General features: G+C 40.6%; 1 protein-coding gene across 1 annotated transcript in view; it reads right to left on the bottom strand.

The window, feature by feature from the left end:
- COLEC12 (collectin subfamily member 12) overlaps positions 1 to 15,408 on the bottom strand; it is a 137,100-nt gene that overhangs the window by 19,202 nt on the left and 102,490 nt on the right. Inside the window, exons 3-4 of the mRNA XM_074987352.1 lie at positions 4,428 to 4,550; positions 540 to 638 (exon numbers count right to left, since the gene is read on the bottom strand). Of these exons, the coding sequence (XP_074843453.1) occupies positions 540 to 638; positions 4,428 to 4,550 (222 nt within the window). The remainder of the gene's footprint in view (positions 1 to 539; positions 639 to 4,427; positions 4,551 to 15,408) is intronic.

The following is a 15,408-nucleotide window of genomic DNA, read 5'->3' on the forward strand; positions in this document are numbered from 1 at the left end:
TTTAGAAATCTTGTTTCCTGGGTCTCTTGACCCTTTTCCATCTAGCAAATGCCAAGCTCGAAAGACTGAGTTGCAATTCATACATGAGCTATATTTTTGGCTCTGAGGTGATGGTTAAACATATGCTAGTTTCAACATCTCTTGTCATGTACTCCAGGTGTAAAACTTATCTGCTAAACAACAACTTAAAGATGACTGTGTGGATGAAAATTTTGGTCTTCTTTTGTCCATACATGTTTGCATCATTTTACATATCTGATTCAGAGAATCACTCCTATTCAGGATAGCTGTTAAGCACATCTGGAAGTCCCTTTGATAGCAATGTGGTTTCAGTGGGATTTCAGGGTGAGCAGCTGTCCTGGATCAGGAATAAAAATTTAAAAATAGACTGTGTAGGCAGGTGCCTGGACCACCAGCTCATCAGACAGATCTGTGGAGATGAGATCAGCTTTTATCCACTGCTGTATTTCCCCCAATAATACTGCACAAGGAGGTGTAGACATACTATCTTATCTCTCTTTTGGTTACATGGAGATTACCTAATTTTTTCAGACTGCTCTCGACTTCTGTGAGTTTCTCAGTGTATCTTCTGTGGGATGTTTCCATGCCACCTGTAACGTTGTCCATTTTTTCTACAACTGGAAAATTGAGAACAGTCTTAATGTGTAATTTTTGTAGGTATCATTGTGAGAAGTTACAGCTATGAGATGTGGTGGAAGTAATGAGATTTTTATAACAAGACATAGAGAAATAAATAGGATTGTATTAAATAAGTCAATAATACAACCATAGAATTACCTTACTTTCCACTTAACTCCACAGTTAAAGTACTCTTAAGAATGTCAGAACAGGGTGTTCCTTTCAGCTCAGATGACCGTGCATTCTGCTAAGAAGTTAACCACTATGCTTGGATCAAATACTTCTTTCGATAATAAACAGCTTCATCTCATGAATGAAGATTCCTTTGAGCTTTCCCCTCCAATCAATTAATTTTGTAATATTTATTTGCTAAAGATGCCTCATTGTCTGTTGAAGGTTTCCTGCATGCTTGAGGCTTGTAACCTCACCAGCACACTCCCTCTTACTCTCCTGTGGGCCATTGTCATTTAGATGGCCCACATAATTTTCTGACCCTTTTAATCGCTCACTATGAACTTCCTCCTAATTAGTAACATGTGGAGCCTAGAAATCATATACAAGGCACTGTTCTTAAATAATGTCTCATGAAAAGCGACAAATCTTTGTAGCTTCTTGATAACAACTTAAGGACATTTAATTAAACAATGGTTACAAAATAATTCTCATTTTCAGGGGTTTAAACTATGTTTATTCAGTCCAGCCTGGATGTTTGGCTGTTCCCAGTTTGCTTTTGGCTTGATGAGGTTTTCCTGGCAGTTATGCATTCTTACTGCTTTTTATGGCAAGAGTAAGGGCAAGGAAGAAGGAGAGAGCCAGAAATGAAGAGTCCAGATGGCTCAAAGTGTTAAATATGTATTTATGAATTATTACAAGCAAAGGAGGAAACTGAATGTTTCAGAAGCTCTATTCTGCCTTGTTAGGGTTGCCAATTTTTTAATTACACAGAACCAAAAGCTTGCCCTGTCCGCTTCCCTGGGGCCCAGCCCACCACACACTCTATCCCCCCTCCCTCTGTCACTTGACCTCCTCCACTCTCACTCCCTTTGGCTGGCTGGGGAGTGTAAGGAGGGGATGAAGGCTCTAGCTATGGGTGCAGGCTCTGTGGTAGGCCAGGGATGAGGGGATGTGGGATACAGGCTCCAGGATTGAATTTAGGTGTGGAAGGGGGCTCAGGGCTAGTACAGGGATCTGGGGAGTGGGCTCCAGGAAGGAGTTTGGGTGCATGAGGGGAGGTTCAGGGCTGGGACAGGGAGATGGGGTGCAAGAGGTGGGCCTGGGAGGGAGGAGGAGTTCCAATGTGGGACAGGGGCTTGAGGTGTGAGAGGGTTTGGACTGAGACTTTGGCCAGGAGGTACTTACCTTGGGTGATTGCTGGAGGCAGAGGCAAGTCCAGCTCCTAGGTGGAGGGGCTAGAGGGCCTAGACCACCACCTGCAGATGATGCCCCCACAGCGCACGTTGGCCATGGTTCCCAGCCAATGGGAGCCACGGATCTGTAGCAGGGGATGAGGGTACTACACAGAGCCCCTGTGTCCAGGAGCCAGACGTACTGGCTACTTCCGGGAGCTGTGTGGAGGCTGGGCAGGCAGCGGGCCTGCCTTAGCTCCACTGTACTGCCAGCTGGACTTTTAGCAGTGTTGACCAGAGATCTATTGAGATTGAAGGACAACAACTGGGGTACCTCTGGAATCAGCTAGAAGTTTTGTCCTGAGACAGGGTGAAGTGGAGGAGACTTATAGATGATGTATGCTCCATGCAGAGTACAAGGGTTTGTCAAGAGCAACAGAAGTCCTGTGGCACCTCATAGACTAACAGATATTTTGGAGCATAAGCTTTTGTGGGCAAAGACCCCACAAAAGCTTATGCTCCAAAATATCTGTTAGTCTACAAGGTGCCACAGGACTGCTTGTTTTTCTCCAGGATACAGACTAACACAGCTACCCTTCCAATACAAGGGATTGTCAAGTCACTCAGGGGACACATTTTAACTCAAGAAATCGCTGTCACCTGAAATGCATTGCAATGCGATGGAACTGACAGAATGCTATGCAATATGCACTGGCACTCAACCTTCACAACGAAAACAAGCCTGGGAGACAGGAGGGACAGGGAAACGTTCAGAACAACGTGGAAAGTTGAGAAGCAGGAAGTTGGGGGAAGTGCTGGAGGGACGAGGGACTCTGGGCCAGTGCTGTGCTTTCCTCCCCAAAACTGGGGCTGGGGAGATGTGCATTGCCACACAACCTTCAGCTTTTTCCTTGTGGCAGTGGGCTAAGACAAAAATTGCTGGTATTGCTGAGATGGAAAGAAGACAAAATGGTTGTAACTGTATGTGGCAGTGCCTAAGGAAATGTAGCTTGGAAGCAGTAAGAGAGAGAAGGGCATTGAGGGGAGTAGGAAAGTCAGAACTTAAAGCATGTGGCGAGAGAAACCTGAAAGCGCAGGTTTAGAGACACTTCAGTAAGTAAGGGTCTCTTGGTAAGCGTATTCCTATTCAGAGATTTCGTGAAGGAGCAAAGGAATTGCCACAGCAGGTCATTTCAAAGATGCTTCAGGATGAAGGACTCATTGAGCTCTCTTCATTTAGCTGAACAAAATTAAGGTTAAGGGGTGACTTGTTCACGATTTATAAGTCCCTATATGGGAAACAAATATTCTATAATGGGTTCTTCCATAGGTGCCAACTCCAGGGTGCTCTGGAGCTAGAAAACTCACTAGGAAAAGTTAGTGGCTGCTCAGCACCCACTGACAGCCAAGTGCCCCGTTCTGGCCTTCCCCCAGTGCCTCTCACCTGCCAGCAGCCACCCAGACCACATCCTCCCTCTCCCTTCTAGTGTCTCCCACCCATCACAAAAACAGCTGTTTTGTGGCATTCAGGAAGAGAGAGGGAGAAGTGGGGACAAGGTCCACGTGGGGGAGGAGGTGGTCAGGGATTTGAGGGAAGGGATAGGATGTGGGAGCGGCGGAGATGAGGCCTGAAGAGGCATGGCAGGGTCAGAATCAAAGGGATGGAGAACCATGAATATATCTAGTCCCATGTTAATGTTATGAGCATAATTTTCCCTTTCATAATAAAGGCAGGATTTTAACCAGCTTTTTCCCATAACCAATACTGCACAATGAGCAGATGCTGCACTGATCCATGCAGAATGATGCCTAGATTTGGTGATTATAGCTGAATTGAGTAATATGAGGTATGACAATCAAACTATTCTTTTCAATGGCCATAACTTTGTATTCATATATGTATACACACCCACACATGCACACACATATATTTACATATATATTATTAATACATATATACACACACACACACACACGTACACATATAATTTTCTCAAGCAAAAAGTTACTCAGTATTGTTAGATACTTTGGAATTTCCTCAATCTTCAAAATACTTTTCGACTTGACTTAAAAACTGATGAATAAACAATTCATCAGTTTTGGCACCACTCTGTTTATCTCCTCCTCCAGTTTATTAAGAGCTCCTCATATCTATCTATCTATCTATCTATTCTCACACACACATACACACACACACTTAAAAATATCAACAATCTCTAACCTCAATATCAAAGCTTCATAGCTGTTTGAAAGAGAAACTTGAATGTTTGTTTAATGTGGACTATGCCAAACATACAATGAACTGTGTTAACAGACGTTCCAATCTGCAATAATATTATAGTTGCATAAAATAACTTAATTCTCCTCTCCATCTCTAATGCTTGGAGCTCTTGCTTGCATTCCTGTTCGAAAGTGAAAAATTGTGATGCACGTGCTACGTACCTTTGTATCCCAGAATGGCGACTGTTATTGTTAGCAGGGCACACAAAATATATAGTAGTATGATGGAGAACTTCAGGGCCCAGTTATTTTTACACTTGGTACATTGAGTCCCTTCCTGAATACCTGCAAAAGAAGACGGGAGTTTAAGAATTGGCCCAAAGAGTAAATCTTAGCTTTTCTTGGAGTTTCATTGTCTAAATCACACAAACAGAAAATAACTGTGCACATACTTGTCTACACTGCAAGTGCTGGTAACAGTCCATGGATTCATGACTCAAGTGTAGACTTTAGTGATATGCTCATTTTAAGGTTTCAGATGGTTATTAACTGGATTCAATTTAACTGAAAAACCAAATGTAACTTTCTTTGTAAAAAAAAAAAAGTCACACTATTATCAAGAGTCTGATAACAAGATGAATTTGCAGTTAAGCCAAAATTGGTGGCAATATTCTCTGTCTAGCTCCTCTTGGGAATAACTCTTTTCTAGCATTCAACTTCCCTGCTCTGTTAACCGCGGGCAACATATACACACAGAGACAAAAACAGAGCTGAAATGAATATCTGAAAGGAGACTTTTGCTCTGTTTTGCAACCTTTGTGTTGACACACACTGGGCTGGCACAGCCTTTGCTGGTCCTGGGCAATGTATGTGTGTGGGGTGGGATTTTTAGCACTGCCCCTCCCCCCCAGAAGGGACAGGACTTTTGGTAACAGGAGCAGAGCGAGGGGCTAGCCTTCCTCAGACAGCTCTCAGATCCGCCTGGAGCTCTGGTGGTCATTTAAAAGGCCCAGGGCTCCAGCCACTGCTGATGCCCCACTGGTGCTGGCCTGGAGCCCCAGACCCTTTTAAATCGCTGGGCCTTATGGCAACTGGCATCTTTACCCAACGCTTCTCCCCCTGAGTCAGTAGTGCTGTTGACACATGGACTTAGAAGGAAAATATTAGCACTTCACTTGTTTTGCACGGTGTAAAATAACTTGGATAAGATTTAGGGCTTCTCCATACGTGGAAATTTAGCGGTATAGTTATACTTGTATGTACCCCTGTGTATGAAGGGAGTTACATCTGTATAATTGTACTATTCATGCCATTTCCCCAAATAAATGAGTGCTAAAGAAGAAAGAATAGGGAAAGGAACCTTCCATTGTGAGAGAAAAGGAACCTTTAATATTTTATATCTGAGCTTCATACAGATGATACTGATGTCTATTGCGGACCCCTGTCAATGATCACAGGGTGAAGCGCACATGCATTGTAAGCTTTGATTAGATAGTCAAGAAATGCAGGGGAAACAGGCACATATAAAAGCATGAAAACATGAAGACCACGTTGGAATGAATGGAATAGATTAAGCCCTCATTAGGCAAGGATGAATACAGCCTACTGCAGCTATTAAAAATGAACTTTTACTTTATTTCTTCATGACTAATAGAGTCTCCAAGGAGGGAGCTTTACTAGGTTGTATTTACCAAATTAGTGATCCAATGAAAACTTGTTCAGCAACTTTTATGAGTAAATTATATTTCCCAGGGGGATTAACCTACCAGCTGATTTTACTTTTCTCTAACTTGTGACCTTCTACACAGTGCAATTCCTCAGGGAAATGCACAGGCAGCCTCAACTGTTTACTGAGGATGGAGGACAGAAATAGCAGCTTGTCAACTCTTGTTACCTCAAAGAGTAATAGGCTCTAATGGGTCTCTTAAACCTAAAATGCTTTAAAAAAGAGGATTTTCAAAAGAAGATAAATTTATACAAAATAAGTTTATTTGAAGAATTATTTTCTCAGTCCTTTTTACTAGTTTTATTTCATATACCAGTTTAGTATAAGAATGAAATGAACACTTCACAAGCCAGCTCCTTCTTAATTATGGTTGTGTGGTGAAATCACAACAAAATCTTCATATAAAATTATGAAGTTATAGGACATAGAAGAGAAGCTCAGCTGGGAAAGAGAAATTCCTTTTTCAGATAGAGACACAGATGTAAATTGACAAATGTTGCAACTCCCTCCACCCCGAACAAAATAAAATAAAATACCCAATTCCAGCTCCCCCAAAAAGCAAAACAAAACAAGACCTGTGGGAAAGCAAGTTAATATATTTATGTTCTAAATCTACCTTCGCCAGTGTAACCACATGGCTGTTCCAGAGGGGATAAGGCTCCCTCTGTTGGTGAAATGAGGAAAGTCCTGCTAAAGAACTTCATTTACAGAGACTATCCACATTTCCTCTAGTGAGGCTTGGGGCACCACCACAACTAAACATGAGCTTGGATTTTGGTGGAAATGGGCTCCCAAAGACGCTTGGAGATGGGAAAGGGGCTTTATCTTGTGACAAACAGCTGATTTCCAAGTAGCGAGGATTCTGATCAAGGGTTCCAAGTGTGCTTTGCTTCTCTTCCTAATTTGTACACAGTGAAGGCTTAATTTTTCCAGGTTTCTGGGTAGGGGCTTTGGACAATTTTCTTATTTGTCAAGGAGATTCTCAAGCATATAGAACACAGCTTTTTTTACTGTCATTAACTGCTTAGCGGGAGGGCTACTTTGGGTGCAGTGGAGTACAAGGTGCTTTTCAGACAATTTTGAACACAAGGCCTCTCCTCTGGGTGGTTAATAACTTCATAAGTTTCTATATATCCTAATTATCTATGGAATTAAATGGGAGTTCATGGCACTCAGCACATCACAGGATTGGCCACATACTGGTAACAGAAAACTCGATCCATTACTGTCAGTACCGAGATAAGAAACACACTAAGGCAGCTATCAAGATGTAAGGGTGTGTCTATGCTAAGAACTAACTTCAAAGTTAGGCACTACATCAAAGTAGCCAGCAGAGAGTCTACACACATTTTTCCCTTCGAAGTTTTCCCAACTTGGAGGTCCTCACTCCATTCCCGGGAATGCAATAGTGCCCTACTTCGAAGTTTAGGTGTGTCTGTAGACACTCAACTTCAAAGTAAGCAACTTCAAAGTTATTTTTGTAGTGTAGACATAGCCTAAGAGATTTATTTAAACAATCTGGGTCATATTTTGAGGTTGTGTGTGCGTGTGTGAGAGAGAAAGAGAGAGAGAGAGAGAGAGTCCACTCCTGTTAACTTCCACTTGAGTTAATGGCATTTTGGGTATTTGGAGCCAGACTATAAAGATTACACGATTTGGATAACAGTGAGTCAGCGTTATCTGAGTAGGTCTGCAATATCTCATTTGGAGTTCTTTAAATTAACTCAGTGGAACCAGCAAGAACATTTTTCTACAAGGGGAACATATGAAAATCACACAGTGCTGGGTTTAGTTTGAATCAGATCATCTTTGTTGTTCCTAGCATAGTGTACTCCACTACGCATTCTCTACACATGGTTTTAATGATGATCTGCTCCTAGATATGTGTCACTAACTTTGGATAACAAAAATGTCAGGATCACTTCCGGATGATGACTGTTGGTCACTGCCGACTTTATCAGCATTTAATAAATATCAGATGGGACACACTGTGCCTTGTTTCACTCAACACACATTTCTTGTTTTCCTGCCTTATTTTAGTAAGAGCTTTGTTTTTAATGTCTCACTGTTGAGAAGACATCTGGCCAAACAAATAGCAAGTCAGTACAAAGGGATCCTGCTGGCTCACATGTTTTGGGGACCCCCTTCTCTGTGAACCAAGATCATCATAATAAACATGAGAGAGAGACATCCCCCTGTTACCAGCCTTTCTAGTATTTGTTTTTATAGAGTTACATTCCAGTGACTGGGAACTTTGTTTTGCTGCAGGGGGTATCCATCTGCAGTCTTATTTTGTGCTACAGATAGAGAGATTTTTCAAAAATTAAAGGAGGCCTTGCCAGCATCTAGATACCTTATTCAAGGTCAGAAGCCTCAAACATACTCTCTTTCCAAGACCATGATTTAGAACAGCATTTTCCAAAGTGTGATCCATGGCCCAGTACCAGTCCTTGGAAAGAAAAATACCGGCCCTGAGAAAATACACAAATTATCACTATGTACTATTATTATTGTGAATAAATAATAAACAGTGAAAATTTATTCATTTTTCAATATGCGTTTATATTTTTGGGCCGTAAAATAAGGTACTGAAAAAAATCAGGTCCAACTATACAGTTTGGGAAATCCTCATTTAGAATGTTTGAGTGTAACCTATATGCACATGCATGTTTTTTGCCAAATAATTCTTTTGAAATATTTTCCATTGAGTTTTCTACTTTGCTCTTGTTTCAGGCATTTAGGTGGTCTCGTAAAATGTGTGCTGTAAGGTAGAGTTGTGGTAAAAACCCCAGGTTCCCTACATATCCATGAAAAAATGCATTGGTAAGATAATTGAAATGTTGGGTGAATGTTGTCCTCTGTGCTTATAAATGTCAGTATGTCCTGGAAATGAGATTGATCTGATGAAACAGACCTAAAATTAATGTCTAACTTCTAAAGTGACAATTTGAATGCTGATGGGGAAAGATTAGCTGCTCACATATGAAAACTGGACTCAAAGTATTTGATATTTGTATCTGCTGAAGTATTAAGGGAACAAAGGGCATATTACATTAGTATGTTCTGTGCTCAGGTTATCAATTTTAATTTTCAAAAAGCTTGGAGATTGTAGAATACAACCAACCACAAAGTTTTAGCTGAGATCTGCACCTTTTTCCTTCATGTGGTTTATAAAAATGAAATAAATATAAATAAAAATAGTTATTAACCTACTGCTGCTTGGTATGAAGCCATATAATCCTAGATGAATAGCTAGGCTACAAATAGCAAAACCGACTAGTCAGATAAATTCCACCAGATCACACACTTTAGAAAGCAAAAAAAATCAATGTTTTTCTAAAGTTTACAAATTACAAAAAATAGGCTGATTTTTGTTGATTTTCTGGAACATCAACTCTTGTTACTTTAGAGGATGATTCTGCATCATGTAAGCTACAGTGGGAACAGATGGTGCTCAGCAATCAGAGGGTCAGGCCTTTACATTATGGTTATGAAGCACTCTAATTTGGGGCTGGATTCTGCCACCTTACTCAAGCTGAGTAGTGCCCTGCTGTACAATTCACCCTTTGGATTCCACAAGGCGCCTCCTAGAGTAAGATACTGCTCAGAGAGAATAGGGTCCGCAAAATCTGGTTAGCCCTTAGTTTATATATCAAAGTTATATACCCAAAGTTATATATAAGTTATATACCCAAGCCTACTGTCAAAAGAACACGTCTGCAAAGACAAACACTCAAATGTTAGATAAGGCCAAACTTCTTTCCCCAGCTGGTCCCAGTCCCAGTCCCAGTCCCAGTCTCTGTCCCTGTACCTGCCTCTACTGGCAGTCTCACCAGACTCCTCTCAGCTTATTTCTCTCATTCCCCCAGGTTTGGCTTTTGTTCCCTCTGCATTTGAACCTGAGAAATTCAAGTTCCATGTTGCCTACGTGTCACCCAGGAGATCACTGAGCGCATAGATGAGATGGACTCCCAGCTCTCAGTCCCCATGCACATCCCCACACCACTCCAGGATAGCTGGAAACAGCTTTTACATGGAATGTCACAGAATCCTGGGGCTGGAAAGGACCTCAGAAGGTCATCTAGTCCAGCCCCCTGCCTAAAGCAGGATCAACCCCAACTAAATCATCCCAGCCAGGATTTTGTCAAGCTGGGATTTAAAAACCTCTAGGGATGGAGATTCCACCACCTGTCTAGGTACACATTCCAGTGCTTTACCACCCCCTTGGTGAAATAGTTTTTCCTAATATCCAACCTCCCCCTTCCCCTTTGTAACTTGAGTCCATTGCTCCTTGTTCTGCCATCTGTCACTATGAGAACGACCTCTTTCTATCCTCTTTAGAGCCCCCTTTAATCCTCTAGACCAGGCCAGGGCATGCTCACTTGCTGTCTTAGGATGGTGCATACACAGCCTGGTCAGAGCTAGGAACTATGAGAATCTTGAGCATGCTCAGTGAAGACAGAATCTTTGGCAGTTTTAGCTACTAAAATAGAAATCTCTGCTGAGCAGGTCCAAACCCTGATTTTTCAAATTCTTATTTTGCATGGGCAGATTTTCATGGTGATAGTAAAAGACAAATCCCTGACATGAACACTACCCAACAGCCAAATTTTGAGTTCTTGTTCCAAAGCATGGGAAAGGTCATCAGAATTTTCTAACATGTTCAGAACAATGTATTTTCCCCCAGCCTTGTTCTTAGAGATAGCTGAACTATTTTGGCTGACTTTTTCCAAGTGCCAAAAGTAGACACCTGGCCTGGAAAATTTCGGTCCAAATGGTTAAAGTTTGGCAAAATTATAAGTAACTGGAAATAAGGTTTTACAATGAAATGTGTCAGACAACCGTAGTAACAGACAGCACTCCTTGTGCCACCTTTAACACTTCTGAAATTACGCGACAATCTTAGGTTTCTTTTAAAAAGTTTCTAGTGGCACAGGTTGTGTTGAAAAGCTTGAAAATGTGGATTACAAAAGCTCAGTCCTAGAATGCAAATGAAAAAGCTTAGCATTTATTAATTTCAAATTGAATGGTAATTAAACAAATCTTATGATGGGGGGACACTGAATCCTGCTTTTTAAATATCTGGGTTTGGCAATACTGGAGGTGCTTAGTCCCTTCAGCTTCCATTGAGATTAATGGGAACTGAAGGTACTTAGCGCTGCCCAGGAACCACTAAGGCCTTCAAAGGCATATAATAGAATTAAGTAGAATTCCAATAGGATATGGGATCCAAATTCATATGGACATCTTTGAACATCCCACCCTCAGTGCTTTGCTGGATCAGGCTCTAAATTCTGCACACGCGGAAAGCAGGGAAAATTCTTATCTGCAGGATCTATTCAGTTACCGGTAGTTGCCTATTTCCATGAATCCATTATCCCACTGCTGACATAATAAAAGGCCCAAAAGGGATGGCATTATTTTCTCTGGAAAGCTCCCAGCATCAGAAATACTGTATTATGTGTAGGATGCACAATCCCTTTCATTAAAGGGGAAAGAGGAGGGAAGAGTTCTTGTGATTCAGCTTGGCCATCATCTTGCACGTATTTATATAACCCAGTCAGCATTTTGGCTTTGGCTTTGTTCATTGTAGAATGCAGGATGAGTTGACAAGGTTTCTAATTACACACCTCAACAACCATAACCGTTTAATTATATAGTATTACCAAACAATGCCCCGAAATGATTAAACAGTCAATATTTTAAGTAAAAGGGTATAGAAAAGGCCCAGCCACAACACAGGCAAACCACCAAGTGTCTGAACTGCAAGTTACACAAATATTATGAGAAGAGCTGTAAGACTGTCATGGCAAAGTTTGAGGAAAATCACAGATTTGCTACAGTTAAAATGTCCAGCCAAGGAAATGTAAGATTATTAAATTCCCACGGGACGTGAGATCTTTTATAACATTATATTAAAACAAGGCATGCTGATCTAAGTTCAATCTTAAACAAGCAAGCAGCAAATGAGAGTACTTTAAAATGACTGTCTTCAGCAAGTGAGCTGTCAGTGCACTCAGAGGATCATAAATAAATCAAGCAGAGGATCACTGAGTACTTGCCCTAGAAGTAAGGAAATCCAGTTAAACTACTCAGAAGTAAGAAAACAAACAAACAAACAAACAAATTAGAATTTAGAATTGTGTCTGAATAAAAGAAGTGTACACTGAGTCACAAGATGGCCAAAACAACACGCACCATTCCAACTAAATTCTCCAAATTGAGGAACATGCATGCACACATGCACAGACAGGAGATTCAGACTGACTAACTGAAGAAAATTCCTCGTTGTGAGATTTATTGGATTGTGCAACAGTCTCTTACAAGAAGTGGAAGCCCCATTGCTTGAGTAAATTAAAACTCGACTGAACAAGAAACTGCAAAATATGTAGACGGGAGCTGTTGTACAGAGGCAGGGAATTTAGCCAGGTGGCCCAATATGTCTTCTCTTTCCTTAACGCTGTATAATTACATGATCGTCAATTCTTAATCAAAACAAGGAGCTTCATCTCCAGTGTTTTCAATGGACTGTAGTCCATAATTAAGGTTGTAAAATTTGAAGATCAATCAATGTATCTGATCTGCGTCCCTTATTTTAATTTACCTGTTGTTTTTCCTTCAGTCTAATTTCTGATGTATTAGATTCAATTTATATTCAGCCAAAATTCGTATTTGTCTAAATCTGTCTACCTCTGTACCTGAGCAATAGTGATTACAGTGATGGTATCTTGGTAGACTTTAGAGAGAAGATAAAAGAAATGCATGTGTCACTGCTCTTAAGCTGCCTTTAAAAGAACAGGTTGAAAAAACACCATCATGGTCCTGGTAGAGGCTAAAATACTCCTTGATTATGCATTGGGCACCAATGATATTTTCATGGAGGAAGGGCTTGTTGGGGAAATAGTGACATTGCTTAAAGGGGCAGATGAAATTCCGAGGACCCTTTCAATCAACCTTTATATTATTATTTCCAGACTTTTTGAAAGCTCCACTTGGCAGCCTTAAAGTCTTTTAATATAGATTTAAAAATTAGAAAAAATAAAAGCATGCACCAGTGTTTTGTACAGCAGTTTATTTTGTTAAGGATCTATACACAATGGCTACGGCTACACTAGTGCGCTTTTTTGAAAAAAACGGTGCTCATTCAAAAAATCCCCCTATCTATGCACAAAACGCATTCTTTTGATATTAAATTGGAAGATGCGGCACTTTTTCCGGAGGCCCACTTTTTCTCCCAGATGAGGAAGAGTACGTTTTTCCGAAAGATACTTTCAGAAAAAAACATGCGTAGATGCCCTGGGCCCCTTTTTTCTTTGTTTTATGCACACTGTCACATGCCATATTCCATAAGCCACACATATTTTAACTAACATTTAATTCAACTTTCTTATGCATACACGTTGAAATCTAAAGAAGGTACTAGGAGACTTCCTATTCAATGGAAAGTTCTGTAAAACTTATATGCAGGGAGCCTTGGACCTATGATACTATTCATTCCTCAGAATTGCTTTGTAAGTTGAGAAGTTGTAAGAGAACATTGCTCTTCCTATAGGAGTCAATGGCATAAAAGGGGGATTGGTTCCTGAATGAAGGCTTGATACATGATGTTCGCCATAATAACCCAGATTTTTGTACTAAAGAATTATAGATGACTAACGTGGCAACATCAATTTATTTGGTAAACAACATTCAAATACAACAAGAAGTCCTGTGGCACCTTATAGACTAGCAGATATTTTGGAGCATAAGTTTTCGTAGGCAAAGACCCACTTCATCAGACATATAAGTGGGGCGGGGGTGGCTTCCAGAAACCAACCCCCCCCCACTCATGCATCTGATGAAGTGGGTCTTTGCCTACGAAAGCTTATGCTCCAAAATATCTGTTAGTTTATACGGTGCCACAGGAATTCTTGTTCTCGAAGATACAGACTAACACGGCTATCTCTCTGATACATAACATTCAAATAAGCATATAAAACCACATATGCTTGGACTTTCCAGACCTTTTTGAAGGAACCTTGGCTGGGGACTTCTCTGAAGTCTGGACTGCAAGTTTCTCTGGAATCTCTACTGCAATCTTAAAGAAAGTGTCCATATATTCAGAATTGGGCTTGCTTTTTGTAGAATTGCTAGTAAATAATGTTGTTGTTGTGTTATCATGAATGGAGCTGGATGGGGATCTCTTGTAATCACTTGTCTAGTTGGTTTCCTTGGCCAATGTGGCTTGTTGCCAGGTAGACTTGACACTTGTTACTGTTTGGCTCCCAGCCCTGGGCTCAGCCAATCAATGAACACTGAAAGCTGAAGCTCAGTGTGGCTATTTTTTGAAAGAAGTTCTTCCAGCAGATCTCTTCTGAAAAAGTTCTTTCAGAAGAATGTGTCCACACACAAAAAAGTGGATCAAATAATGATTCACTCTTTCAATGGAGAGCATCCACACAGCCCCTGCTCTTTCAAAAGAACGGCCTGGGAATTGGAAAATCTGGCACCATGAGTACTGCTTTTTCGACAAAAGGGCCCCAGGGCATCTACACATGTTTTTTTTTGTGAAATAATCTCTTGGAAAAAGGTACTCTTACTCATATGGGAGGGGAAGAGGACTGCTGGAAAAATTGCTGCATTCTTCTGATTTCAGATCGAAGGAGGGCATTTTTCACATAAGTGCTCCATGGGTTCTTTTGGAAAAAGCCTATTTTTTTGGAAAGAACTTGCTAGTGTAGAGTCAGCCTGTGCGATTTGCGCTGTACTTCCTGCTGGATTTCATCATATGGGTGAAATGGGCAGTCAGCTGAAAAGTGTTGTAAATAGCATCTGACATAAGCTGGGCATTGTAAATCCATAGACTCCCTGTATATGCATATGTGGAATGCTAATGAAAGGTTGACATTATTAGATTTTTTGTATAAAAATACTCAGTGTGCATCCATAAACTATATTTTTAAATTCTTAATTCAGAACAGCCAAAATGAATTTTTGCCAGCCCAGTATAAAACATATCTATGTTGTTGGTAAGATGTGCCTGACAAACACCAAGCTTCCATCACTTCTCAATGCCATGATACAGCTGTTCACAATAAGGTCCCAAAACATTTTATAGCAAAAAACCCTGCATTTTCTCTCTTTTCCATGCTTGCAACCCACGGAAACATCTTTACTGAAACTCTGAAACTGAATAGGTATGCCATATTCCAGTTGAAAAAAAATGAAAGAATGAAAATAATCAAATATCCTTAATTACAGGCTTCATAATACATTCAGCTAGAATATGGTAATAGAAAATTTACTATACAGAACTGGAGTGAGAAATTCATGACTAAACAGATACAAATTGATATATATGGTCCTTGTTTTGCTTCCACTGAAGTCAATGGCAAAATTTCCATTGACTTCATTGGAAGTAGGATTAAGTCCATAATGTATGAAATGCTTTTTTCCCCAAATAAAAGTCTAAGGTGGGGGCATTGCTTAAAACTTAAA

Source organism: Carettochelys insculpta, chromosome 2, assembly GCF_033958435.1.
Source record: "Carettochelys insculpta isolate YL-2023 chromosome 2, ASM3395843v1, whole genome shotgun sequence".
Classification (NCBI taxonomy): Eukaryota; Metazoa; Chordata; order Testudines; family Carettochelyidae; genus Carettochelys; species Carettochelys insculpta.